Below are 26,215 nucleotides of genomic sequence, written 5' to 3'. Positions count from 1 at the left end.
TCATGTCACGAACTCTTTTTGCGCAATTATGAATTTATCAGCCTTTTGGGCATGTACCTTCTTGGCTCCGACATGGGCCTTGATAAAAGAATTCGCGAACATCTCGAAGGAATCTATTGAGTGCTCGGGTAGAAGTGAATACCATGTTATGGCCCTCTTTGTAAGGGTCTCCCCGAACTTCTTCAACAAGACTGACTCAATCTCGTGCGGAGCTAAGTCATTTTCTTTCACCGCCGTTGTGTAGGTGGTAATGTGCTCATGAGGATCTGAAGTCCCATCATATTTCGGCACGTTTGGCATTTTGAACCATTTCGGGATTAACTTTGGTGCCGCGCTCGGTTTGAATGGCAACTAGGTGTACTTCTTTGAGTCGAGGCCTTTCAACACTGGCGGTGCACCCAAGATTTGATCCATTCGAGCATTTATTTCCCTCATAAACCGCATGAATTCGATTTTAAAAGGATCATTCCCGTTATTGTTACCAGATCCGTTGTCGTTCCCCCCGACCCCGTCGAAGTTGACCTCACCCTTCGGGGTGTTTGTTGTCAACCATTTGTGCTGATTGTTTTGCGGGAGCACCGAGAGGAATCAGACCTCTTCCATTCGCGTTGTTGGAAGCACCCGACAACGCTTGCTTTAACTCTGTCATGACCTGATCTTGTCGTGAGAGATGGCCTATAACAGCCTTTTGTTGCTCCCTTAGGATATCCCCCGTTTCCACAACGTGCTCGTTTTCAGTATCATCAGGAGTTGCCTCTCGAACGTGTCGTAGATATTTCCCACCATGGACCGGCGTGGCTACGTCTTCCTAGTTGCGAGTATCTTGATCGAATCTTCGTGTCGATGCGTTTATCTTTGTGCCTCAACGTTGTGTGTAATGTTGACACCTTTATCTGCAAGTTTCTTACGATTTTTTGTTAAGAAACAAATAATTAAACATGTTAGTAATATATGCAAAGATCAACTCAGTTATGCAACTGTCTAAGCCTCACGGTGGGCGCCAAACTGTTTACCATAAAATGATACAGTTGAATTTGTACGTGGTTTATAGATAAGCGAATCGATATGATCCCAAAATGATGAATAAATTAAATAAAATACAAGACTTAGCATTAAAATCGAAATAAGACAACATATAGCTTGGTTCCGGGAGTAGAGTTTCCAATGGCAATAATAAGAATATCAATAAACAAGAAATAAAGTGTTATTGAGCTTAGAATAATGTGTAGCATAAATTTGTGAGAAAATTCGTGTCCTTACAATGGTTGTTGAAAGCACTATTTATAGTCGCACCTAGGGAACAAGGTCATAGGATCAAGCCCATCTTAAATGACAATCATGAGGGCCATTGAACAATGTGTAACATGAGGCTATGAATGCTAAATTTCTCTATAACAGATTGTGTATTTAATACTGCAGAATATTCTTCATTGAATGTTATCGGGGCAGACATTCATTTGTCTTCATTAGAAATATTCCATTCGGCGCCTTCCCGGTGCCAACATAAGTTGGTGTCCCGGTCTTGGTTTCCACTTGTCTCGCTTTCTGTTTGTCAACGATTCCACGCGTCACTCTATTATACGAGTATTTAATATGAACTGATTTTATCCTATACACATATATTAAATGTCTTTACATACACTTTTATAAATATCACTATAGTTTTTACACACTTTTATTTCATACAATTATTAGTAGTACCACTTATTACTATAAGTAGTACCGGAGTAGTAATAATTTTCTCTCTCCTGGGCACTGCGCCCAGTAAACCTCACAACATCACAAAATGGCCGGAGACCTGTTTGAAGATTTGCCTCCTCTGTCAGCGCCACTAACTTCCGCCAACGGTTCCGCCGTTACTCCTACGGTGGCTTCGGCAGCACCACCGCCACCGCAGCCTTCCCTTCCTCCTCCTGCTCTGAAGAGTGCCCTCAAACGTTCCAAATCACCTGCTGAATCACAGCCTGAAAGTAGGTCAATTTTCTGTTCTTACCCTTAATAATTTCTAACTTTCTGGGTTTTTTAGTTTCAAGTATGATCAAATAGGTAGGTGACTAATTCAATTTTAAGTTCGTCTACTTCAATTCGGGTTGTTTTGGTGCTCCTTTTTCTAATTTCCAGTCTTCAGGTCAATTTTGGTGACTGACAAAAAAGTTGAAATTGGGAGCTAGAAAAGGCTGCAATCTCAATCCAATTGTTGCGTCCTATTACCCTACTGATAAAAGCTGAAGCAAATTAGTCTGTGTATAGGCTATATTAGTCGAGTAAATGTTTTAGGCTTTAGCACTGCTACTGTAGCTCTTCTGCTTTCTAGGAGTGGTTTAACCTTTCAGAGATTTATAACCTTTAGAAAATATACAGATCTCCTACTACTTTTAATTTATATTTGCATAACATTGGCATGAGATGATGTAAACGGAGTAAGTGAGGATCCATATAGACCCAACTTGTTTGGGACTGAGGTGTAGTAATAGTAATAGTAGTTGTATTGTTGTGTTTTAGTATTGTAATGGAATAGGCCATATATAATTCATATGGCCTACCCAACTATTTTGGATTGAGGTGTAATTCATGGATTGATCTATCCTTTTTCTGTGACACATATTCTAGCAATTCATGTTTTGAGCATTTCTCTCGTTCATGGTCCTAGTCCTACAAATTGTTACTACTTGTTTATTGTTGTATGGTGAATATTTGAGTTGGGTGAAGTATTGAGTAGCTGTTGACGACTTGCAGCTTCTGCTCCTGAAAAACGATTGAGGTTTAAAACAACCACGGATGCCTCGGAGACGCAAGTTATTGAAGCCATGCAAAAAATAACATCACATATAAAGAACATTCCAAAGTTCAGTAAGGCGTCAAAGCTTGTGTTGCAGCTGATTCAGGCTGGCAGTGTAAAGCCTGCAACTAGTGACCATTTCTTTGCCATTCTTGAAGCTGCAATGTCATCGCTCACCACCTGTAATGATCCCTCTGTACGAGCAGATTATCATGAGTTGTTCTCGGCTGTGCAAGATACAATTGAAGTAAGCAGTGCATCATTTGTTTACAGGCGGTGTGGGTTGATTCTTCTTATAATGTAATTTATTTGATTGTAAATTTTCTCATTTGCAGTGTCTTTCGAAGAAACAGCAAAATATGATAACTACATGGACCATGAGGGCGGTGGTGGCAAATGACCTCTTCACCGATGACAGTTTCGTGGTATGCTTTCGTTTCATTTTACTTGCAACATGCAAGCGCCTCTGTTTCAACCGAGTTCTATTTAGTTTCTTACTAAGAGTTTCATGCATTTTTATTCCGGAATTAGATCAACCATTTTGAAGGCACTCATTTTGTTAAGCATTATGAAGGCACTTCAATGAGTAGCTCTTCTTTACTCTTAGATTCCTTGCAATTTGATCTGATGATGGGTTATAGACTGCGTGCCTACTATTTAATTCAGTGTGGAGTTTTATGAAGCTTCTGGATTTTTCAAAATGGTAATGCTTTTGCTCATGTAGGGAGTAAGGAGTCTGGAATTGCATGCTTGATTCAAAAGGAAATGGTTGTTGAAAGTCGAGAGAGTGTTAGGTTCTCCAACTGCCAAACATGTACTTTTACAAAGTTACCATTCTAAAAAAAAAAGAAGTTAATTTACAAAGAGAAAAAAAGTGAGGTCTTGCAAACTATTTAGGTGAGAAAAGAAAGCTTCTAATCTAAAAACTGATTAAAAAAAAAAGCTTCTAGGTTATCAATCTGAATTAGGGATCCCGTAAGAAAGATGAACCCATTACAAGCTCATCGAAACATTGAGATGGAAGTATTACTGCTACATTTTGTAACTGAATCAAAATGTAGAACGGGTAGCTAGGAGACTAGTAAGAGCATGATTTCACCTTATAGACATTTTTTGCTTGGCTTGAATAGGCTGACTGCCAAATGAAATGAGCTCTACAATTTTGATCTCGAGCTCGAAAACAACTGGCACCCAGTTTAGCAAGATCGAACAGCCAGTGATCCAGCTCAGCTTGGCCTTTGTCTGAAAACTAGTCCTGTAAGCTTTCTTTACCTCAGAATGAGCCCATGAGGGGCTTTGCTTTAATAACAAAGTGCTAGTTTCGTAGGAGGCACTTGCGAGGTGCTACTCGACCTTATAGTTGAACGTTAAGGTTTCTTGATTCAATCGAATTTCTGGCTGGAGCAGAACAGTTTTATTTAAGTTTGTTGTAAAACGAGAAGGATAGAACAGCAAACAGAGTGCAAGTGACATTTGAATTGACTTTGCTAAAATATTACTGATCAACTGAGCCTCTCCTTTCACACCATTGAGCAAACTTTTTTGGCAAAGTCTGCAATTGCTTAAGATTTCTCTGATTTAAGGGTTGATGAAGAATTTTATGAGTTTATTGTATCGTAGCAACATGGGTTTTAGATGCCGGTGGCTAAAAGCAATCATAATTAGCATGTTTTCAGAAGCAAAAATGGACATATTGCATCCTACCCTTTTGGTTTTATTCCACATGCAAAATGAAAGATGATATCTGCGAGTTATGATTGACACCATATAGTGAAGGTTAATAACCTATATGAAATCTGAAACTGTACCTTCTTCTCTTGGTCCTTTCCTTTTGTTTCCTTTCCTGTATTTCAATAGCTTTAACTGATGAACATTAATATATCTCTGCTGGGCAGTTGGCATGGCAAACAAGGGCTATTACTGTTTTCAATTATGTGGTTAAACTGCATATTATTTTCTTATGGTGAAAGCAGCTACGTGACATCTTGGTGTCTGACAACTTCTATGAGAAACACTCTGAATCCTTAAGTAGGTACTTCTTGTTCGCAAACATGGATAATATCAATTAGCATGTAAAAGATTTATTGTTCCAACCAAGATTGATCTGAACTGCAAAAATTTTAAATAATGGAATTTTAATGCTGGTTTAGGTATAGATTTGAAGAAGAGGTATCTTTAAAGCCGTTGCATGTTTTAATGGAAGGAGCAGAATTGGATGCATGTTGGGCGTGCTCTAGTAATTTTTTCTACTGACTTATCTTAAAAAGCAAAAAGCAAAACAGAAAAACATTGCCTGCTAGGAGTTGAAATAACACCATCACATCCCTCAGGTCCAAATGAGACTAAGAATAGTTTCGACGATCCTTATTAGTGGACTTGGTGTGAGTTAATGCGATTTTAGTAGTTTTGACTGGTTAGCTTCCTTTATTCCACTTTATTTTATTTCGACGTCTTCTATTCCTGTTTATTGCAATATCTTTGACTCTCCAAGACACTTATGAATCATCGTATGTTATATTTAGACTTCTAACTACAATGATTTCAGGACCAGCTCAATTTTATGCTGTTGAGATTTGACCTGTTTCTATAGCAGATCATAATGTTCTGTATACGGATAGCTTAGAAAAATTTAAGAATCATTTCTCACCCACTATGATATTAACATGTTTGAATCTTTATCCATAATAGTAATAATAAGGTAAAATACATAGTTTACCCATCAATCTTGCACCGAAATCCCAACCTTTTACAACCTTTCAGAAGTCTGTCTATTGCACACCTTTTTTGTTACGTGGCACACGCGGTGTTACACATAAAACATGTGCGTGAAAATTAACAGAAAAGAACACCCTCTCCTCATCTTCCCGACCCCATTATCTTCTCCACCACCACTACACTACCACCAACCCTTCCATCATAAGCACCTTCTTCCCTAACTTTACATTCGACCATTTTTTAACAAGTTTCAATAACATCTATCACAAATCCTTATAACAAATTTCAGATTCGTTATCAAAATTAATCACCAAATTTTCAGCATGTTTTAAGGAAATCGTCAATGGTGTTAGGGAAGAAGACGAAATTGGGGGGGGGGGTCTTTTCTGTTTTTCTTTTTTTTATTGTTCTTGATTTATGACACGTGTCGAGCACTGATAGACGCGTGTAATAGCAATCTTTACGAAAATGTGATCAAACACCGAAGTGGTGTAATAGACACACTTCTAAAAGGTTGGGTGTGTAAAAGGTTTTCCGTAAAAAAAAAAGGTATGTCAAAGGGATTTTGGTGCAAGTTCGATGGGTAAACTACTTAATTTGAAAAAGTTACTCAGACCGTAAAATATTCACTATCATATGGCATCGCCGGTCTTATAATTGTTTTGTAGAACTTACCATTATTCAAATAGTGAAAGATAAGTTCTATATAATAGCTATAAGACCGACAATGTTATATGGAAGTGAATATTAACATATCCACAAGATGAGTGTTGCAGAGATATGGATGCTATGATGGATGTGCACAAGATTAGATAAGACTAATAATGATCGCATTCACCAGAAGGTGCAAGTAGCACGCATTGAGGATAAAAGTAGAGAAGGTCGCTTGAGATATTTTGGTTATGTCCTGCATCGACCTATAGATGCACTGGTCCGTATGTTTGAAATCATGGTGAATTTAGGTGTTAAAAGGGGATGGGTAGACCTAAAAGCGCATGGAAGAAAGTTGTCTTAAAAGATCTATAAATTCTTGGAATCAATGGAGACTTAGCTAAGGGTAGAGCCAAATGGAAGAAAAAGATCCATATAGATGATATCTACTAGTTGGAAATAAGTGTTAGTCTTCTCTAGTTAGAGAGAACTTCTATTATTATATTTAACTTAATTTCACTTTTATTTTATTTGGTATGATGATGCCATGAGTTGAGCTTAAATGGTGAAGTGATGATTCATATAGCCGACTCCAACTTGTTTGGGACTGAGGCGTAGTAGTTGTTGTTGTTGCTGTACTCAGACCGTATCAGTTCTGCGTTGCTTATCTACCCCTCAGAAGGATTTCTCACTTCCCGTAGATGTACTTTCATTATTTGTCACCAGCAGATATTACAAAGTAAAGGCAAACAAGTATTTGATTATCTTGTGTAATTGCAGAATGTTGGTACTTGATGCTTTATTAGAGATTATGTGACACAACTGTTTCTGCTGTTTGTGTGAAGTGCATATATAGATGGAGTGTTCTTCTCTGGTCCTAGCTTCTCGTACATGAAGATCTGATAATCCTTCTACTCTTTGCGGACAACCTCAATTTCATTGACCACCATCACCTTTGGGGATTCTTTTGACTATGTCATCCATATTGCTAATCTAAGGCAAGCAAATAGAGACATGTTATTTTCATCTGGTCACATGACCGCACATATGCAAAATCCCTTTAGGTTTGATGGTCTGATGGTTTGGAGAGAAAAAATTATCGCTTTTGGCCTACTTGAAGGATGTTTTTTGTCGAGAGTGATACTTGAACCAAATTGAGTCAAGTGACATATTTTAGGTGGCCAATTAGGTCAAATTTTGTTACTCTGCTGTAAACATGTCCTAAAATTTGTTTCCTCCATTTATCTGTAATTCTGATAGTTTTTAATCTTCTGTTTTTTTCTCTGCTGTGTTGCACTCCAGTTTTCAAAAGCAACTGGGAGAATTAAAGAAGCAATTTCAAATCTTCCTGTGGCAACTGAAGATGATGATGTAGAAGAGGCTGCTTGTTTGGAAGAAAAGACAGAAGCTGTGAATGAAGATGCCCCGACGGGCAATAAAGAAGAGAGTGATCCATTTGGACTCGATGCTTTGATTCCGAGCACATCAAAGAAAGACGACAAATCAAAGGGGAAGAGGGTGACTCTGGCTAAAGCAAGAAAAGGAGGAGAAGAAGAAACCAAGAGATTCCTGAGATCACAGCGGGAAGCCTTGATTTCCTGTTTAGAAATTGCCGCAAACCGTTACAGAACCCCATGGTCGAGTATCTATGGACTATTAAAGCTTTATTATGTCCTTCAGCTAATTAAAATGTCAAATACGCTATTATCTTACGATTTCTCATAGGTTGTGACTTCTATTTGTCAGGTGCCAAACAGCTATTGACATCTTAGTCAAGCATGCATTTGATAATATTTCAAGGTTTACCTCCCGACAGAGGGATGCTATTGAGAAACTTTGGGCTTCTGTTCGTGAACAGCAAGTTCGGAGGAAGCAAGGGAAATCTGTGTCTGGTAAACTTGATGTAAATGCTTTCGAGCATCTCCAGGCAAAATATGCAACTGAGAAGATCAGCATCCGGCGTGCTGTTGGAGGCAGTGGGGATCGAAAGTGTCAACAGTGGCTTGGTTGATTTGATTTCTCTTGTAATGCAAATCTTTAGAAAGGCACATCTGGTTGCAAAATTAGTCTTTGCTAGTTATGATTGTATTTACTCTGAGAAAGAGGACTAAAAATATGAGTAGTACATGAATTCCATGGTGAGCAAAAGTGACACTATCATCCTTTTTTTTTTCGTTCCCTTGTGTGTCTTAATGAAATATTACACTGTTAGGTGTTGAAAATACTTAAACATTCCTATGACCGATGTCACTCACAATAGAAAATTGCCAATTTTAGAAGAATAATAGCAATACCAACTCACCAATAGACAGCAATAGCAATTGAAGTGGATTTGCAGATTAGGCTTCATGACGTGCGTTGCAACTATGTGCAATTTCATATAGAAGGTGCTAGAGTTCATTTTTTGAAGGAAACACTGAAAACAAAAAGATTTCTTGTTTCCGAAAAGAATAACACTGTTACTAGTTGTGGGGATGAAGCATATTTTAAACATTTTTAACTATAAAAAATGTGAATTCCAGTAATATTAAATGATCAATCTTCCTATAAATCCTACTATCATTTTTTTGGGACGAATGTACTGAAAGAAAAAACTTTTGGAGGGGGAGACTTAAAGATAAGAAGAAGTCTTGTACCAACAAAGAAAATATTTTGGGGGACTTGGGGCAGAACTCAAAATTCCAAAAAAGCTGGCAAAGCAAAATGTCGTGTTACGCAATTGCAAACAAAAGTTAGGAATAATGTGTAAAGATCTCAAACTACATGGGTAGCCAATGCAAAAATTAAAATCCTAAACCCTAATCTCCAATCACATGACTCTCTCTATAAATTTTGCTAAAACCCTAACTCACTTGCAATTGTCTCCAAAATCTTCTTCTGCACCCAAAGGTATGTCACTCGGCTTCTCTTTTCACCAAATTGGTTACTTTCAGCATCTCTTTTATTGATAATCCCTATCCCTATTTATGAGAAGAAGCACATATCGAAGGCTTCACAGTCAGAATTTTGAGAAACGCTGTGTGAGCTCAAAACTTGTGCTATATCGAAATTTCATATAACTAATCCATTTATTGGTGTCTTCTTGATCTGCATTTGTTGCAATTACACAGGAGGGTTCGTTATGTGATTGACATTTTTGTTATACTTCATGTGAAATATATATTTTTTTCAATCTGAATTCGTTATCTATTTAGATTTTTAAGTTATTGGATGTGGAGTAACAATGCACTCATTACTACTTTGTGATGGTTAATGTGAACTTAGTATAAATATATATATTTTGATGAATTTGTATATATAGTCTGAGCCAAAAACCGTGTGTGTATATGCTTCCAGATAACTGTATTTACCCCTGCTTTGGGTGTTATTTTCATTGTCCCCAATGCAATGTTGTGTTATGATCTTGTAGCTAATGCGGGGACTTAGGATGTTTTGTTGTTATCTGTGGCACGAGTCGAGCATTGTTGTGACTGATATAGCCATGTTGTGAAAAAATGAGCATGGGTGCCATCTAGTTTGTTGTCTAGTTATACTTAGTGGTAGGATTTGTATATCTGATATCTTTCTCTTGGTAGAGATGCTATAAGTTTGTATTCACCTGAACCCCCTTCTTGGAAAATTATACCTTTTACATATAAGTTAAAATCCATTTGTGCCTCTATATATTACATTTTGAATCCCCTTGCCACAACCCAAAAGCGTAGCTCAGTGGTCAAGGGGCTTTGTGAGGTTGCTGGTTCAATTACCATTGACCACAATCCTTTTTAATTTTTAACTTTTTTTGAGCCCCCTTAACGGAACTAATGAAAGAAATTTTAATACCGAGTATATATGTAGATTATATTCTTATTTGACATAAGATTGTTTTACGTATGTTTGTTCTTTTTTAATCTGTTCAGACAGTTTGTGCCTCTTTTTCCCTTTGTTTTGTTTTTTGTCATGGAAGGTTATATGAGAATCTTCTGTGCTGTCACAGTAAATATTCTTTTAGAGTGTAGTAACTGGTGTATGCATGTTATAATGCAGGTTTAAAAGTAATTATGGCGAAAAATCCTAAGGTTTTCTTTGACATATTGATTGGCAAGGCCAAGGCCGGGAGAGTTGTGATGGAACTGTTTAAAGATAAGACTCCTAAAACTGCTGAAAATTTCCGTGCTCTCTGCACCGGTGAAAAAGGGATTGGGGAGTTACGGAAGCCATTACATTACAAGGGTTCGGTGTTTCATCGTATCATTCCACACTTCATGTGCCAGGGTGGAGATTTCACCCGAGGAAATGGGACTGGAGGAGAATCAATATATGGTGCAAAATTTGCCGACGAGGACTTCAGTGTGTTGCACACTACACCTGGCCTCCTTTCAATGGCAAATGCTGGACCAAACACCAATGGATCTCAGTTCTTTATCACCACAGTTCCAACGCCTTGGCTTGATGGGAAACATGTCGTGTTTGGCAAAGTTGTAGACGGATATAGTGTTGTCAAGGAAATGGAAAATGTGGGTTCAGATAGTGGAAAAACAACATTCACTGTCTCCATTGAAGATTGTGGGGAGCTAAAGGAGAACTAAGTTAGGAGATAATTTAGATTTTGAGCAACATGTCATGGTACTAAAGTTTTTCTCAAATAGGCTGTGTAAAAATCTTATATATGCAGATTTTTTTTGACGAGCTGCTATTATTTGTAGAGGTTTGCAAAGTTATGTAGTTTCATTAAATAATTGGTGCAATGACATTGTATTTTGCTTCTTACCTTGTCTAATTCCCTTCACTTGGGAATATACTCTAGATTATTTTTCAATAAAATTGAAGGAGCCTTTCCTTGATTTCCCTGTAATGGATTTTTTTGGTCTAAATTTTGGTGAGCAGATCAGGTATAACCACAGCGACGACGACAAATTAGGATGACAGAGATGCTATTTCTGAGATGTCGTCCAAGTAAAAAAAACACCATACGTGTAAAGGAAAAAGGCATAACTGTTATAAAATAAAAGCAACTTAGTAAAACATGAACCCTATGAGTAAAAAAATCCTAGTAAAGAAAAAATAGTACACGTGTTTAGAAATACGCTTTTTGGTTGCCTCGTTAAAAAAACCTTGCAAGGAAAATTCAGTGAGATAAAATCTTGTAAGGGAAAAAGAGTATAACGCGTATTAACTCTCCCTGATGAGAGCATCAATTCACATCCTTGAGATTTCGCATCCCAATCTTGTATACTAGTTTCTTGAAGGTTGACGTCGGTAGAGATTTGGTGAACAAATCAGCTATATTATCACTTGAACGGATCTGTTGCACATTGATATCATCATTCTTTTGAAGATCATGTGTGAAAAATAACTTTGGTGAAATGTGCTTTGTCCTATCATCTTTTATGAATCCTCCATTCAATTGGGTTATGCATGCTACATTATCTTCATACAAAATTGTGGTTAGTTTGTCACACTTCAAACCACATTTGTCTCGAATAAGGTGTATTATAGATCTCAACCATACACATTCTCGACTTGCAAAACGAATAATTATCTCAGCATGATTAGGTGAAATAGCCACGATTGATTGCTTAGTCGATCGCCAAGATATGACAGTGCCTCCATATGTAAACACATAGGCTGTTTGAGATCGAACCTTTTGTGGGTCATATAAATACCCAGCATCGGCATAACCAATAAGATCAGGACTGCAATCATTGCCATAAAATAATCCAACATCGGTAGTCCCTTTTAGATACCGCAATATGTGTTTGATTCCATTCCAATGTCTCTTTGTAGGAGCAGAGCTATATCTTGTTAAGACATTAACTGAAAAAGTTATGTCAGACCTTGTAATGTTAGAAAGATACATTAGTGGTACTAAGATATGGTACGTCGGGATCAAGAAGCTCTTCATTATTTTTATGAGGTCGGAATGGATATGCTTTATCCATATAAAATCGCTTTAAAATCATTTTAGTGTATGTTGATTGATGGACAAAAATTCCATCTTTCATATACTCAATTTGTAGACCAAGACAAAAATTTGTCTTTCCAAGATCTTTCATTTCAAATTCTTTCTTTAAATAGTCTACTACTTTAGTAAGCTCTACTGCTTTAGGAAGCTCCCTAGGAGTTCCAATGATATTTAAATCATCAACATACACGGTGATTATAATAAATTTAGATCAAGATCTTTTTTTTTTAAAGACACAAGGACAAATTGAATCATTCTGGTACTCTTCTTTTAATAGGTACTCACTCATGCGATTATACCACATGCGCCCTGATTGTTTCAATCCGTATAAAGATTTTTGAAGCTTTATTTAATAAATTTCTTGGAAACCTTAATATGCTTCAGAACAATTTAAATCCTTCAATGATTTCCATTATACGCATATAATGTTTTTCTTGTATTGACAGATTAAAACCTGAAATAGCGACATCCACCAGAGGAGAACATATCTCTATATAATCAATGCCAGGATATTTACAAATTTTCTTGTGACACAAGTCGTCTTTATGTCTATCGACTTGACCTTTTTTTCGCACAAGAACACATTTATACCTCCACTGGCTTTATATTTTCAGATGTTGGGACTATCCGTCCAGCTTCATATTTTTTTTTATGTGAAATCAATTTTCATTGCGTATTTTTCATTTGGCCAATCAATTATCTGTCCAAATTTCATGACAGATTTGAGCTCAAGATCCTCGTCAATATTAATAATATTGAGCGCTACATTATAACAATATCGTCGACGATCATTTTATATCGGTTCTACTATTACCCAATAAAGACATAACTTATTGAGATCTCTTTATCTTATTATTTTCAGATACCTGAGCCTCTCCCATGAGATCTTATGAAGTGTTATGTCGTGGTGCTCTTCTAGAGCACTTGCCTCCTTATTATGACCATCTTGAACATTTTCTCATATCCTTCTTCAAGGAGTTTTATCTTTGGAAGCGATTAGTCTATTATGCTTATGCATGTCATGGACTCTATTCATTATGAACTTTATTTTATTTGGAGCATTAGCAGCTGAATATGACATTTAGCTTTGGGTCAGCAAATACGCCTGGCAATATTTTGCAAACGAATTATCACTTGAACTTCAAGTTCATATTTTCTCGTACCAGGATCTCGATGTACTCATAATAATTCATTACATGCATTACTTTTTCAGCTGCCTATTTTCTCCCCCTATTGTTGGGATCACCAACACATATCTCTAGTCTTATTTGGGGATCCATCTTTGTGCATTGTGGTGGAACAATTAAATCATAAAACACATTCATATTTCTAGATGGAAATTATTTGGGTCCTGACCCTGAACCGATTGTGATAGGGAGAACTTATCATAACTTGGCTAGATGCGTACAAGTGCTCTTGTATATTAAATAATACATCACATACCAAATTTTATATTGGCAATTTTGTTCTCATAGCCAATGGTTTAGATATAATTTGAGGCATACAATTTCTGCTAAACCAACTTGGATTTAAACAGTATTATCAAGATAAATCATCATAATTTATATTCTGAAACTGTGTTCTAATAATTTGAGCAATCAATCTTGCAAAAGTCAAACTACAAGTTGATAACAAATACATATGTGACTATAGAATAGATGCATCTATTAAAATCATATAATAGTAAACGGTCCACATGGAAGGTGACTGAGCCCATATATTTATCACCTTTTATTCGTTCCAAAAATTAAGGGATTCAATCCCAACCTTAACTGGTATATCATGAAAATAAGCAGCACTAGAGAATTCTTGAAGAATCTTATATTTCTTCAATATATGCCAATGCAATTCTCAATTAATTTTTTTTCGCATCATAATTGAACCGAGATGGTCAACCGGTCATGCCAACTAATATTTATTTCAGTAAACCTCTAGTTTACTTGTGGCTTGTGATTGCATCATCATGCTTATACTTGTGTAGTACAAATAGAAGAAAAGTCAGGTAACCTTTCATATTTACCTAGTATGACTATAGTAATATAAATATATTCAATCTTTTTTGCATTTATAGTCTCAATATGCCAACCACTTTGGCTAATATATTTGTAAATTAAAATATTTTTTTTGAGACTTACTACAATATTAATGTCATGAACAATTTCATTCATCCGGATAGTAACAAATTAGTTCTTTCTGAGCTCTTAACTGCTTTTATACTACAAGATCTTTTGTCACACCATCCATATAATGAATGTCTCCTTCACAAAGAGAATCATATCATAATAATTGTCATGTTCAAAATCATCACAAGCAAAATAATTTCTTGCTTTAATTTTGCTTTTAATAACTTTCATAAGGCATGACAAAATATATTTTGGCGCATCACATGCATGCGACCAATGATATATTCATGTAACTACACAATAATATTCATTATCTTTCTTTGTCTCAAACCTCCCTTAGAGGTGAGTTGTAGTATTTATCCAACTATGCACAAATACATTATTATGCATAATCTTTATCATATATATATATTTTCACATTCACTTTCAGGAATGAGTATATATATATATATATTCACATTCACTTTCAGGAATGAGTATGCAATCTCAATGTTTATCACAAGTCATATTCTCTTCAAAAAATTTCTCCCTTTTTATAATTACCATAGTTATAACTATTATTATTTTGGTCTTTCGCACGCCCACATTCATTGGTCAACCACTTTGTCTTTATTTAGACTTATCATGCATTGCTATCACATTCACTTCAAAAATGGAGCAAATCAAGTGGGACAAGTTTCATACTTTTTCATGAAAATTATATTATTTTTTCTTTAGTTATTATTATTATTATTATTATCAATATGGTGTATTAGGACTCAAACCCAATGTCTTACCCATATAAAGGCATGCTAGGCCATAATGTGTTGGAACTTGAATCCAACGTCTTTTCCTCAACATAGTGCGTTGGGACTTGAACCCATCGTCTTACCCTCAATCTTTGGCATAATAAGCCAAAATTCACTAGGACTCGCACTCGAGCCTTTAAAATATTATTACTTCATAATTATAGGCAAAAGTAAATTAACTTTCAAGAAGACATATATAACTATTTCAATCTTGAAACAGTTCCTCTGCAACAAAAATGCTAGTTAGGATATATGCCAATTTTGCTTTCAATGAAATACATCATGTTATGGTAAAAATATTATTACTAAATTACCTAAATAATTATCTATCATAGTATGTAAAAGGTCAGAACATATATATACGTTGGAATATTATCTTTGTCATATAAGAGATATAGCAAATAAAGACATGCATTTCCAGTTCTTTATTTCACTAGATACAATTGAAAAAAATATATTTTTTCTAAACACTGCACATAAAGTTAATGCAAAGATATGAAAGTATGAATGAGTTGCGTACATGTGATATGCTCAAATATTTCGCATACTAAAAGAAACCTATAAAATTAGTTGGTGAAAGAATAAATACAACCTCATATTACAAGTGTGAAGCACATGTATTTAATTACCATATGAACAATTTCGCGAGATGACATTAGCTCAAATAGAAATCAAATTACATGTGTTGCATTTTGATCGTTGTGTTTAATAAGTTTGGTGAAATAAAGTAATCCAATACTTTCTGCAGATAAATCACCCAAACAATGAAAGCTATAGTTTTTATGTTAAATAGGTGCCTGACTTAACAAAACCTTTTAGAGATGATTAATTTATCTAACCTATATAAAATTATAGAAAATACATTTAAATTATTACGAGGATATCATCATGTAAGCGACAACCTAACACACTTTCATAAATTAGTTTTAAAACACAAGCATGATTTTGTAGTAAATATAGCTAGTCAATCAACTGATATTGTTCAATTGGAAAGTATTAATTCTAGAAAAATTACTTGGTATGTTGATCTTTCCACCATCATGTATCACCAAGTAATTAAAACGGGAGTTAAAGGTGAGAACATGACGGAAGGAGCATACTAATTATAAACCATAATTATAATTTATACTAGGTGTACATATCTCATCTGACTTATTTATTAGAAATGTGCATACCTTGTTTGTACGATTAGAATGATCAGTAGAGGGAAATTATTACTGTTTGATGGCCATATAAGTGTGGTATAAGAAAAGTCCCAAAATATGAAAACTATTGAAGGATGAACTCTATATAACACACTAACAAAAGTTAAGACCTCAACGAAGCTAAGTCTACAATTCTGTTATCTCTTGTAGGAAGTATAGATAAAATAACAAATCGTGTTGATAACGTGTTACAAAATAAAAGCAACTTAGTAAAACATGAACAAGACATGTTTTTATGAAATAAAAGCAATTTAGTAAAATATGAACAAGAAATGGAGATAGAGAGAAGAAAGAGATTTTCTTCTTCAATTGTGTGTATTTTCCTATCTATTATAAGGCCTTTATATAGGCATGAAAAGTGAAGAAAAATATGTCATTGAATATGTCATTAAGCATTTGAGAAGATCATGGAGGAAGAGTAGACATCCACCATAATTTGATTTTTCTTATAACAATAACTACCTTTTTGACCTGTACCCGTATTTTCAACTACACTTAAATTTTGTGTTTTTTTATTATCCCTTACTATTTTAAAGTGGAATAAATATCCCTTTAGAGATGACATGCATAGAAAATGTGTTCACTTTCTTGAGGCGTGTGAGAGCATAAAATTGCCTTAAAAATTTATTAAATACGTCTGTCACTTTGCAATTAGATACTTTACAAGTAGTTATATTTTATTAATAAAATAATCTCTAACCCATTTAATTTTTTTTAGTCGTTATAAGGGATTCCCACAAGAAATCTGGCGAACTCCTTGCCGGGAAAATTCAAGTTCCTCTATTTTTATTTTTATCCGTACATCTCTCTTTTGCAGCAATAATAAATACCCAATAAAATAACATATAAACAGAAATGTAAATGAAACAGAATTTAATCTGAACCCACTGAATTTACACTGTTTCTTAAGGAAAAGCCGAAGCCGAGCCGAGTGACGTCGACGACGTCGCGAGGCTTGCCTTCTTCTTAACTCTTTAAGAGCTAGAAGAAGTGCAATTGTGTATATACTCACCCAATCATAATCTTTTCCTCTTCCAATATGGGATAATATCCATTTATCAAGGAGGGAAACTCAAATATTTTCAACTTCTCTCAATTTCCCATTCACCCTCTTTTAAGCTATATTTAAGCTTAAAAACCTATAAGTATTAATGTAATAAAAGTTCTATGGTTATGGAAAAAAAAATAGAGGTGGCGAATGCGATGATAAGTGAAAATAAAAATGGTGGAAGTCAAAATTTTCTTTTGGAGGTGGCAAAGAGATATTGTCCTTGAAGCATTATGATAATGGTGATTTTTGACAACGGAGGCAAGAGAAATAACAGAGAAAGAAAGGAGAAGATTGAAGAAAATGAAGAAAAAATTAATTTTAGTGGTAAAAAATATTGAAGCGCGTGTAGGTTGTGATATTTTAAGAGTAAATTTATTCTATTTAAAAATAAATAGGACTGAAAGTTTAATTAGTTAAAAATCCGGTTATAGTTAAGGGTATTTGTACCTTTTCATTATGTATATTAAAAATAAATAGAAGGAGAGAAGTGTAGCTAAGGCCTAAGGGTGTGAAAGCCCTCTCGCAATAGTCGTGGTACCCACTATGATGAATTATTGTTTATACCTTTGAAAACTCTGCATAATCCATGCGCGGGAATAATCTTTTAATTACGACGAAAAATTAAAGTGTTATTTGAGAGAAAAACCAAACACAAAAAGTCAATTGTTTTCTTTTGATTGATTGAAGAAACAAGGAAAGCAAATTAGTCTTTGTCTTCACTCACCAGCATGTCCAATTGAAGTTATTGGTATTATATATTTAACAACTAACAGCGAAATCATATCTTTTTCTATGAGAAATATTGAAATGTTTATATATTGCGACGCCAACAAGAATTACTTTGTTGTATGTTTTTGAGGACATTTTTTATATATTGTATTTTCTGTTCAAAATTGATGAAGCTTCTGTAAATTCAACTGAAAGCTTGACTTTTTATACCTGCCTTTTTTTTGGGGTGGGGTGGGTGGGTTGGGGGGGGGTGTTGCTGGTCTGTTAAGGTAGCTTTTTCTGGTGGGTCACAATCTCTTTCAGTTTTTGTTGTGATTTGGGTGTTATCCCCAAAATTGCGCTTTTATTTTTTGCTTTGGCTTTCACACTAATTATTACTTATAGGGAATGGAGAGGCACATGAGTTGTTGAAACGATTACATTCATGGGGTCCAAAATGGGAAGCTTATCTCAAATTTTACTTCTTTTGGGGGTTTTGAAATGACTCCAACTTCAAAGTGTTAGGTAGTGACTATTGAGGTGTGAATTCTAATCAAAGTTAAGAAAAATCCCCTCATCTTCTTTCCATAAATGTTCAGTACTGAGAATCATGGATTGGGGAATAATTGGTTTTATGGTTCTTGAGTATTATTGGTGATTAATTTGTAGTTTGTTTGGGATATGAATTTACAGGAATATTAGTAGTTAAGAGGAATGAGGAGGTAATTTTCTGTTGGATGGACCGGCGGAGTTGGTTGTGGCGGAGGAAGGCATCGGAGAAGAGTCCGAGTGGCAGTGGTGAAACTGAATGCTCTTCTGTTGGATCCATTTCTTCCCATTCTGAGAGGTTCTTTGATGATCAGGTCAGATTCATTTTCTTCCTCTTATTCATTATCTTCCAAATGATTCCATTCCCTGTCTTCTTCTTTTTTTGGGTGATCAGGGGTTTTCCCCTTTCTAGTATTTGGTTAGGTAGCTGAAAACTTCTTTTGTAAAAATATACTATAATTTAGGCAAACACTATGGGAGACGAAATGGGTAAGGGCAGCAGGAGCTGGTGGTAGGTCTTGCTTTAGTAACAACAACAACATACCCAGTATAATCCCACATAGTGGAGTCTGACCGGAGTTTAGTGTGTATGCATACCTTACCCAATAAAGAAGTTGTTCCCAATAGACCCTCGGCTCAGGAATAGGTCTTGCTTTAGTCCACTTGTTAAGAAGAACTGTATCACTTAGCATTGATATCTCAATGCACTTTCCTATCATGGAGTTCAACTTTTAATAGCTGCTTTGGGTGCTATTCTTATTTACTGAATGTCAAATTTGTTGCTGCATGGCAGCCCTTGCTTTAGGGTTTTCAGTGGAATAATCAAGGTTTAGACGGCAAATTCTGAATGCTTGCGCGCTGTTGTCTAGCAAAGAGCCCAGTCAATAAATATTATACCTCACTCTATACGCGGAACGCTCTAAGCACATAAGACGTACTAGGTGACACATTTGTAGAATTTCAGTACGCAGTGGTTGAAAATCATGGCTGAATCCACATGTGGTCTATGCATGATTCATAGGGTGCTCGAATTACATGGACCTGATTCCTTTATGTACATACAAATGCATCATTTTTATAATATTTAGGAACAAGAGGTATATGCTCTTCTAATGCTCTTTACCCTGCTATTGCTGTAATTTTTTCCCCACACTTTTGCTTTTGCTGAAAATAGAAAGAGGGAGATAAAGTACGTTAGAAAAATACTACAAAGGAATAATTGTCGTTTTAAAGACGGAAATGATACTGAAAATTAGTGGAGTGAACTCCTGGTTTGTGCTTACTGATATGGATCTTTTATTTGTTTCGAAAGGCTCTTCAAAATCATCACACTCAATCACCTGAAGTCACATCTAAAACTGCTCCCAGCGATGAAGAACTTAATGAAACTGTCAAGACTCTGTCAGCTAAATTGTCAGAAGCTCTTGTGAACGTCCGTGAGAAGGAAGATTTGGTAAAGCAGCATGCAAAAGTAGCCGAGGAAGCTGTCTCAGGTAGAACCTTATTTCCTTGAAGGTGAATCTTATGCTGGAACTCATTCAGCTATTTTACTAGTTCTTTTTAATACTAGTCGTTGACAATACCAGTATGATTTTTGGTCCTTCCTCCATATTTTAATAGTTAAAGGACATTGAAAAACTGAGCCAATGTTGCTATTACTGTTGCTTCTGATTTTATTATTGTAGTTGAGTTCAACATTATGTATTATCTATCATATTAAGGGTCTGGGGCTTTTTGCACAAGCATGAATCATTGGTTGACTCTTTATTTACAGTTTTTCTTGAGGAAGATATGTTGTAGTTTTTTGAGTTTTCCATTTACTTGGGCTATGCTATATCAATGAAGTTTAAGGATTCATATTCAATGAATTGGTTGTGCAATTTGCTATGTTGCTCGGACTCTCCGAAAATAGCGCCGGGTGCGTGTCGGATTCCCCAAAAAGCAGTGTATTTTTGGAGAATCCGACACAAGTGCAGCAGTATTTTGGAGAGTCTGCACAATATAGGCAATTGGAGATCCAAGCTCTTTTGCAGCTTGTGCTGAAATTTGTTTAATTCCAAAGAGTTGAAGTCAAATCCTAAAATGGAACTTTTAAATAGTTGAAGTCTGAAGTGAAACAGTTAGTAGTTTTCGCATAATTGATTGAACATGGTATATAATGTCTGCCAGTGAGGTCTTTGCTTTTTTGACATTTGTTCTGGTCAATAATTTTATTATATAAGGATGGGAGAAGGCTGAAGCTGAAGTGTTGATCCAGAAGAGACTAGTTGAGACAGCAAACCAGAAGAACTCAATCCTTGAAGAGCGCGTCAAACATCTTGATGGAGCACTTAAAGAGTGTCTAAGACAGCTTCGACAGGCAAGAGAAGAGCAAGCGCAGAATGTCCAGGTCGCTGTAGCCAAGACAAGTTGTGAGTGGGAGTTTAGGAAGTCTGAACTTGAAAATAAGCTTCTTCAGCTCCAGTCTCAACTGCAAAGTTCTAAAGCCGAAGACAGTAACGTTCAAGATCTTCAGCGTAAGCTTGAACATGCAGAGAAACAGAACTCAATCCTCAAGCTTGAGCTTGTTTCTATATCTGAGGAGCTCAAACTAATAACATCTGAGAGAGATTTAAGTACTCATGCTGCTGAAACAGCTAGCAAACAACACCTGGAGAGTATCACGAAGGTGGCTAAGCTTGAAGCAGAAAGCCGTATGCTCAAGGCATTTGCTCGGAAAAGATCAACAGTTGATGACCACAAGTCTACTGCTGCTTCCTCAGCTTATATTGAACCTTCCGCTGATAGTTTGTCAGATACTGGAGAACGGCTGTCTACAGCAGAAAATGATAGTTGCAAAATCAGTGGTTTGGAGCCAAATAATTATGACCAGAACAGTTCTTACTTCCTGTCTTCTGCTTTAGTTTCTGAATTGAATCAATATAAACATGAAAAGCCACATAGAAGAGACCTTATAGCATCATCTGTGGAGATAAATCTGATGGATGATTTTCTTGAGATGGAGAAGCTTGCAGCGCGTCCTGATACAGTGAGTGAAAGCAGCAACGTCAGAGGAGCTCACATGGGTGAACCCATTTTAAAAACTGAACGTAGAGCCATAATTAGTCAGACAGCTGAAGCTGAGAAGTTGGCAAAGATGGAGGTGGAGAAATTGAAACTAGAGAAGGAATTAACTGAGTGTCAGGACGAGCTTAAGATATCTAAAGAACAATTAAAAGAAACAAAGGACAATTTAATTGAGGTAAAAGCTCAGTTATCTATGGCAAATGACGCAAGGAGAAAATTGGAGCCTGAATTCAAGGCTACTATATCAAAGCTTAAAGACTTAACAGAACATTTGCAGAAAATGGAGGCTGAGATTGTGGAGCTCAAAGCACAGTTATCTGTGGCAAATGAAGCAAAGAAGAAGACTGAGGCAGAAGTCGAGTCTGCCAACACTAGGCTCAAGAATTTAGTTGAACGCTTAGAAGAAGCACATGCTGATGTAGCGGAATTCCAAGCTCAGCTCATTACAACTAATGAAGCAAAGAGAGCTGCTGAGGTTGAAGTTGAGGCTACCAATTTGAAGCTCAAGAAATCAGAATTTCGCTTGGAGGAAACTGAAGTCAAACTTTTAGGGCTTCAAACTCAACTAGAAATCGTGGAAGGAATGAAATCTGGAGTTGAAGCCGAACTTGAAGCTACCAATGCAAAGAAAGATCTGGCAGAGTCACAACTTAAAGCCATTGAATTCGAGCTGCAAACATTGCTTTCTAAAGTTGATTCTCTTCAAGAGGAGCTTTGCAAGGAAAGTGCTTTGCACCAGGAAACTGCTGCAAAGTTGCAGAAACTAGAAATCGATAATTCAATGATAAAATCTGCATCCCAGCTTCAGAAAGCAACTATTGTCGAGGAATTTAAGATCAATAAGGTTAGTTGCCAAAATATTTCATTATTCAACCCCCTTGTGCATAGCTTAAAAGTTCTAACAGATTACTTGCTAATCAACTGGCAACCTGTTGCTAAGCGCTGACCCTTCATTTCCGTAGTTCTTTTTCTAGAGGAGATCAAAGAAAGATCATATTTTTATGCTTAGCGACGGTTAAAGAGAAAATTGGTTATCATCATGCTTAGCGACGGTTAAAGAGAAAATTGGTTATCATCTACATTCACTGTTACTTTTAGTGGCAGAGAATGTGACCGTACATGAGTACTTTAGGATAATGGGAGGCTCAAAAGACGTGTGAGAGTTGAGATTGAAAGTGGAGTAAAATGTTAACTTAATACAGAACATGCTTTGGCTGCATTTGGTGTTTCAAAACAATAAAAAATGAATGTGAGAACATCTCTTTTATTGTCTAGCTCCTAAATAGTATTAAGGTTGTCCTAAGAAGTCAAAATTTTCAGGAGAGCAATTAAGTTTTCTTAATGACAAGACTGCTTCATAAGTTATTCTGGTTTTCTGTTACTTGTAAGGTAAAAACGACAGTTTAGTCAGCAGGTTCTTGAGGACAACTAAAACCCAGTTTTACCTTCAGATCATCCGTAGCAGTAGCGAAGCCAGGAAATTCAATAAGGGTGTTCAAACCCTTTGCCATGCTGCGCAAGGGTGTTCCGATACTTTAGGTCTCTTCTAACTAGTAAACTCTTTGTAGAACAGCGCTAAGATAAGACTTGCATTAAGGGGGTAATATCAGTGGCATTGGTTTTTTGTTGCATGCACAAATTTATATTGCAGAAACCCTTGCCAATGGTTGTTCTGTAACTAACAATATTTGCTCAGTGATTCCTCATATTTATGATCCATCTGTTATGTGCATGTCCAGGATAAACAAATGGCAATAGCAGCTAGTCAATTTGCAGAGTGCCAAAAGACGATCGCTTCTATTGGTTGGCAATTGAAATCCCTTGCTACCATGGATGATTTCTTGATTGACTCAGGTGAACCATTGCTGATACAATGATACAATGACATTCCCAAAAGAAGGTTTGGTTCAAACATACTGACAACAGGGTCAGTCACCTTTAAATTAACAAATTCTTGGCTGAAGGGAAGCTGAACGTCGAAGATTAAAATGATATGTATTATGCAGCAGAAATTCTGTAGAATTCAAGATGGAACAATTGGATAACAGAAAGTTGTAAAGCTGTGAAAAAGAAAATCTTTGGTGCCATTAGTTAAGTGCTTAGTCATGAACTTATCAGGTAGATGAATTCTTCTTTTTTTGTTAATAGTCATACCATGTACTATTGAGCGATAATAAGTGCTTATATAAACTATAAGGTTCCAAATTCACTGTAATGGAAGTTCACCAGAAAAGCAGGTCTTCATGTATATCATTTAATTCAATTATTGCATGACTCTTGTCTCATTATTAAATGATTAATATTTTTTACAATATTCTTATATATGGGAGTTGAAGTTAAGAACTCAAATTATATAGTTCTGAAAACTTAAAGATAAAAGGTTGGTTTGCTGGTTATATGATGTAATGTAATTTGTAAGAGAAAAGAGTTTGGAACAAGACAAATGGGAAATTTTATTATCATCTTAATTGTAGTACAATTCATATCTTCAATTACAATTCAAAATTGACTACTATTGGTGGTCTTTAACTGCAAGTGAGCTTAAATGGAATCCTGAATTTGTACCCTCTCTGTATTTGCTTCTAAATACTAGGTAATATAATAATGCCAAGTGAACAAAGTTAGTGTTCAACTAGTCAATCTTACCAAATCTAGCAGTGAAGGCTCAAAGATGAGCTTCAACTTGTCTTCAAATGAAAATTGCAGTGATATCCAATTTTCTGCATTGACAATATACAGCAAGGCTGCATTTTTATAAGGCATTCTTGAATTTAATCCCAATCTTCTTCACCCAATTGATCTTCATCTCCCCACTTTGGTGGCCTAACTACTATAAGCACAATCCCCAAGCTTTGTTCAACCCCTCTTTTCTTCAAAGTAGAACCTCTTTCCACTTTCAATCCCTCCTCATTGCTCCCATTGCCACCATCAACCACCAAATAAAACCCGTCCTCCGACGCCACTTCTGTCCTTCCCCTATCTGCCACTACCAAAACCGGCTCTTGCTTGTACTTGCTCTTCTCCCTCCACGGCAAAAAGTTCCCGCTCTTGAACGACACTGCAACTCCACCTCTCTCTAACCCCGCGATAGGTTGCCATCCTGGCAAAACAACCCATCTCCTCCAATCCTTCTCCGCCTCCATGATACCAAAATCCCCCACGCCACCACATTCCCATGGCGCCGCCTCCACCTCCACATCCCTCCCCTCCGCCTTACAAACAGGCAAAACCACTACAATCGTCGACTCAGCTACTTCCCCTAACTTCATTCTCACCAAAGGCACTGTCACCCCATCATCTATTACACTCTCTTTAGCAACCTCATTACCTTCTAGCTCCATTACAAGCAAATTCCTCGCACTTTCAGACTCAGCAACTTCTAAAGCCTTCTCCATTGACGACCTCCTCAAATCCTCAGAAGCTGCAGCAGCATATTCTTGAGCTAATCTAAAGTACATGAAAGCTAAACAATCACCAGGAGAATCACCATTAAACTTATCCCAACCATACTCCACACGTCTACGCGGATAATCTTTAATTGCTCTAGCTAAATCTTGAGCTTGTTTTGCATCAAATCCATTCTTCACTAAAAAAGTTGCAGCATCAGCTCGTTGCCTAGCACTAACCAAACGAATTTCATATAATAACTCAGCACCTCCAGATTCAAAATACGACAACGTTTCTTCGTCCAAAGCAGCAGACTCAACAAGAGAATCACGAACTTGGGCAGCAACTACCAAACGATTCTGATCAACTCCAGTAAGGCCAGTGATTTCCTCAAGAGTTGAAGGAGTGAAACCTTCACTTGTTAAAGAAGGTATTAAAGGAGCATACTCATACCAAAGGCCAAGGCGGTTAGCTAAAACTTCAAGCTTTGAATTTGTGTCAAGATTGCGGAATTTGGGTGGGAGAAGTGGAGGAGGAGGTCTAAAAGGCTGATAAAGTTGTTGCTGTTGTTGTTGGGTTGAATATTGCTGTTGTTGGCCTGAAGAAGGAGGGATTATGAGTGCAGTTATGGGTTTTGGATTGAGATTTGGTTTATGGGTTATGGAGGGTAGGGGGTGGGGGTGGGGGTGGGTAGGGAGAAATGGGGTGGAGAGAGATAGAAGTTTAGGGGAGTTTACAGTGAGAGAAAACATGGTTGAGGAGTTGGAGACTGAAGAACTGAAGAAGAAACTATCTTATCTTTGCGTGATATTTTTTAGGGAAGGGGAGATGGCAAATGGACGTGTCTTTATCTTTGTTTTGGGCTTTCTTCTGGACCTCTGATATTTTCTACTTTATTGGGCCTGGGCCTATATGAGAGCCCAACAACAAAGTTGAATCACAAACCATATAAATCGGCTGGACATTTGACTTCATATCCTATCTTCTGGGAACCTGGGCGAAGTGCATTAGTAGCCACTTTTAAGCCTGCTATTTAATATATACCTATAATTTGCAATGTATTTAAGTATTAGTTAATTTGCCCAAATTTCAGGACTACATATCCTAAATTTTTGAGCTGTTAATTTGAAATTCAGGACTAAGTCTAAACCGATAATTTAAAATTCAAGACTAAGTGCTTTAAATTTCTATATTGTTAATTTGAGGTTTAAACTTCAAGACGCCGCGTCCTGAAGTTTGAGTGAATTGA

At 36.4% G+C, this 26,215-nt stretch overlaps 4 protein-coding genes and 1 long non-coding RNA gene across 6 annotated transcripts; 3 read left to right on the top strand and 2 right to left on the bottom strand.

Annotated features, from left to right (window-relative positions):
• Nucleotides 1-1,729: 1,729 nt before the first annotated feature.
• Nucleotides 1,730-8,293, top strand: LOC104114787 (uncharacterized). The gene is made up of 5 exons (XM_009625317.4): nucleotides 1,730-1,970; nucleotides 2,737-3,026; nucleotides 3,115-3,204; nucleotides 7,448-7,782; nucleotides 7,892-8,293. The coding sequence occupies exons 1-5, from the start codon at nucleotides 1,787-1,789 to the stop codon at nucleotides 8,154-8,156; spliced, it is 1,164 nt and encodes a 387-aa protein (XP_009623612.1). The 5' UTR covers nucleotides 1,730-1,786; the 3' UTR covers nucleotides 8,157-8,293.
• A 586-nt stretch (nucleotides 8,294-8,879) lies between these two features.
• Nucleotides 8,880-10,968, top strand: LOC104114786 (peptidyl-prolyl cis-trans isomerase CYP19-3-like). Of its 2 annotated transcripts, none has more exons than XM_009625315.4 (2): nucleotides 8,880-9,034; nucleotides 10,172-10,968. In XM_009625315.4, exons 1-2 carry the CDS (start codon nucleotides 8,959-8,961, stop codon nucleotides 10,711-10,713), a joined length of 618 nt encoding a protein of 205 aa, XP_009623610.1. In that variant the 5' UTR covers nucleotides 8,880-8,958; the 3' UTR covers nucleotides 10,714-10,968. The 2 variants fall into 2 exon arrangements, with proteins under 2 accessions (XP_009623610.1, XP_070031350.1); XM_070175249.1 differs by having other exon boundaries at nucleotides 9,000-9,165.
• A 7,272-nt stretch (nucleotides 10,969-18,240) lies between these two features.
• On the top strand, nucleotides 18,241-23,864 carry LOC104114785 (filament-like plant protein 3). The gene is made up of 5 exons (XM_009625311.4): nucleotides 18,241-18,489; nucleotides 18,658-18,827; nucleotides 19,826-20,006; nucleotides 20,736-22,423; nucleotides 23,319-23,864. Exons 2-5 carry the CDS (start codon nucleotides 18,702-18,704, stop codon nucleotides 23,454-23,456), a joined length of 2,133 nt encoding a protein of 710 aa, XP_009623606.1. The 5' UTR covers nucleotides 18,241-18,489; nucleotides 18,658-18,701; the 3' UTR covers nucleotides 23,457-23,864.
• LOC138891625 (uncharacterized) lies at nucleotides 22,336-22,760 on the bottom strand. Its single transcript, XR_011407991.1, has 2 exons — nucleotides 22,660-22,760; nucleotides 22,336-22,621 (listed from the first exon to the last, which is right to left on the bottom strand). It is a non-coding gene; the product is annotated as an uncharacterized lncRNA (long non-coding RNA).
• Nucleotides 23,865-24,007: 143 nt separating the features above from the next.
• On the bottom strand, nucleotides 24,008-25,770 carry LOC104114784 (rubisco accumulation factor 1.2, chloroplastic). Its single transcript, XM_070175248.1, has one exon. The coding sequence runs from the start codon at nucleotides 25,716-25,718 to the stop codon at nucleotides 24,351-24,353; it is 1,368 nt and encodes a 455-aa protein (XP_070031349.1). The 5' UTR covers nucleotides 25,719-25,770; the 3' UTR covers nucleotides 24,008-24,350.
• Between the last annotated feature and the right edge of the window lie 445 nt (nucleotides 25,771-26,215).

This window comes from Nicotiana tomentosiformis, chromosome 5 (genome assembly GCF_000390325.3).
Source record: "Nicotiana tomentosiformis chromosome 5, ASM39032v3, whole genome shotgun sequence".
Taxonomy (NCBI): Eukaryota; Viridiplantae; Streptophyta; class Magnoliopsida; order Solanales; family Solanaceae; genus Nicotiana; species Nicotiana tomentosiformis.
Note: the sequence above shows the minus strand (reverse complement) of the source record. Positions and strands in the feature narration are given on the sequence as shown.

Bases quoted from the DNA above. Each gene is read 5' to 3' on its own strand.
- LOC104114785 (XM_009625311.4), top strand. From the start codon at position 18,702: ATGGACCGGCGGAGTTGGTTGTGGCGGAGGAAGGCATCGGAGAAGAGT. The intron at 18,828-19,825 runs GTCAGATTCATT...TTGTTTCGAAAG, and splicing joins AGAGGTTCTTTGATGATCAG to GCTCTTCAAAATCATCACAC. The intron at 22,424-23,318 runs GTTAGTTGCCAA...GTGCATGTCCAG, and splicing joins AGGAATTTAAGATCAATAAG to GATAAACAAATGGCAATAGC.
- LOC104114784 (XM_070175248.1), bottom strand. From the start codon at position 25,718: ATGTTTTCTCTCACTGTAAACTCCCCTAAACTTCTATCTCTCTCCACC.
- LOC104114786 (XM_009625315.4), top strand. From the start codon at position 8,959: ATGACTCTCTCTATAAATTTTGCTAAAACCCTAACTCACTTGCAATTG. The intron at 9,035-10,171 runs GTATGTCACTCG...GTTATAATGCAG, and splicing joins ATCTTCTTCTGCACCCAAAG to GTTTAAAAGTAATTATGGCG.
- LOC104114787 (XM_009625317.4), top strand. From the start codon at position 1,787: ATGGCCGGAGACCTGTTTGAAGATTTGCCTCCTCTGTCAGCGCCACTA. The intron at 1,971-2,736 runs GTAGGTCAATTT...GACGACTTGCAG, and splicing joins TGCTGAATCACAGCCTGAAA to CTTCTGCTCCTGAAAAACGA. The intron at 7,783-7,891 runs GTCGAGTATCTA...TCTATTTGTCAG, and splicing joins AACCGTTACAGAACCCCATG to GTGCCAAACAGCTATTGACA.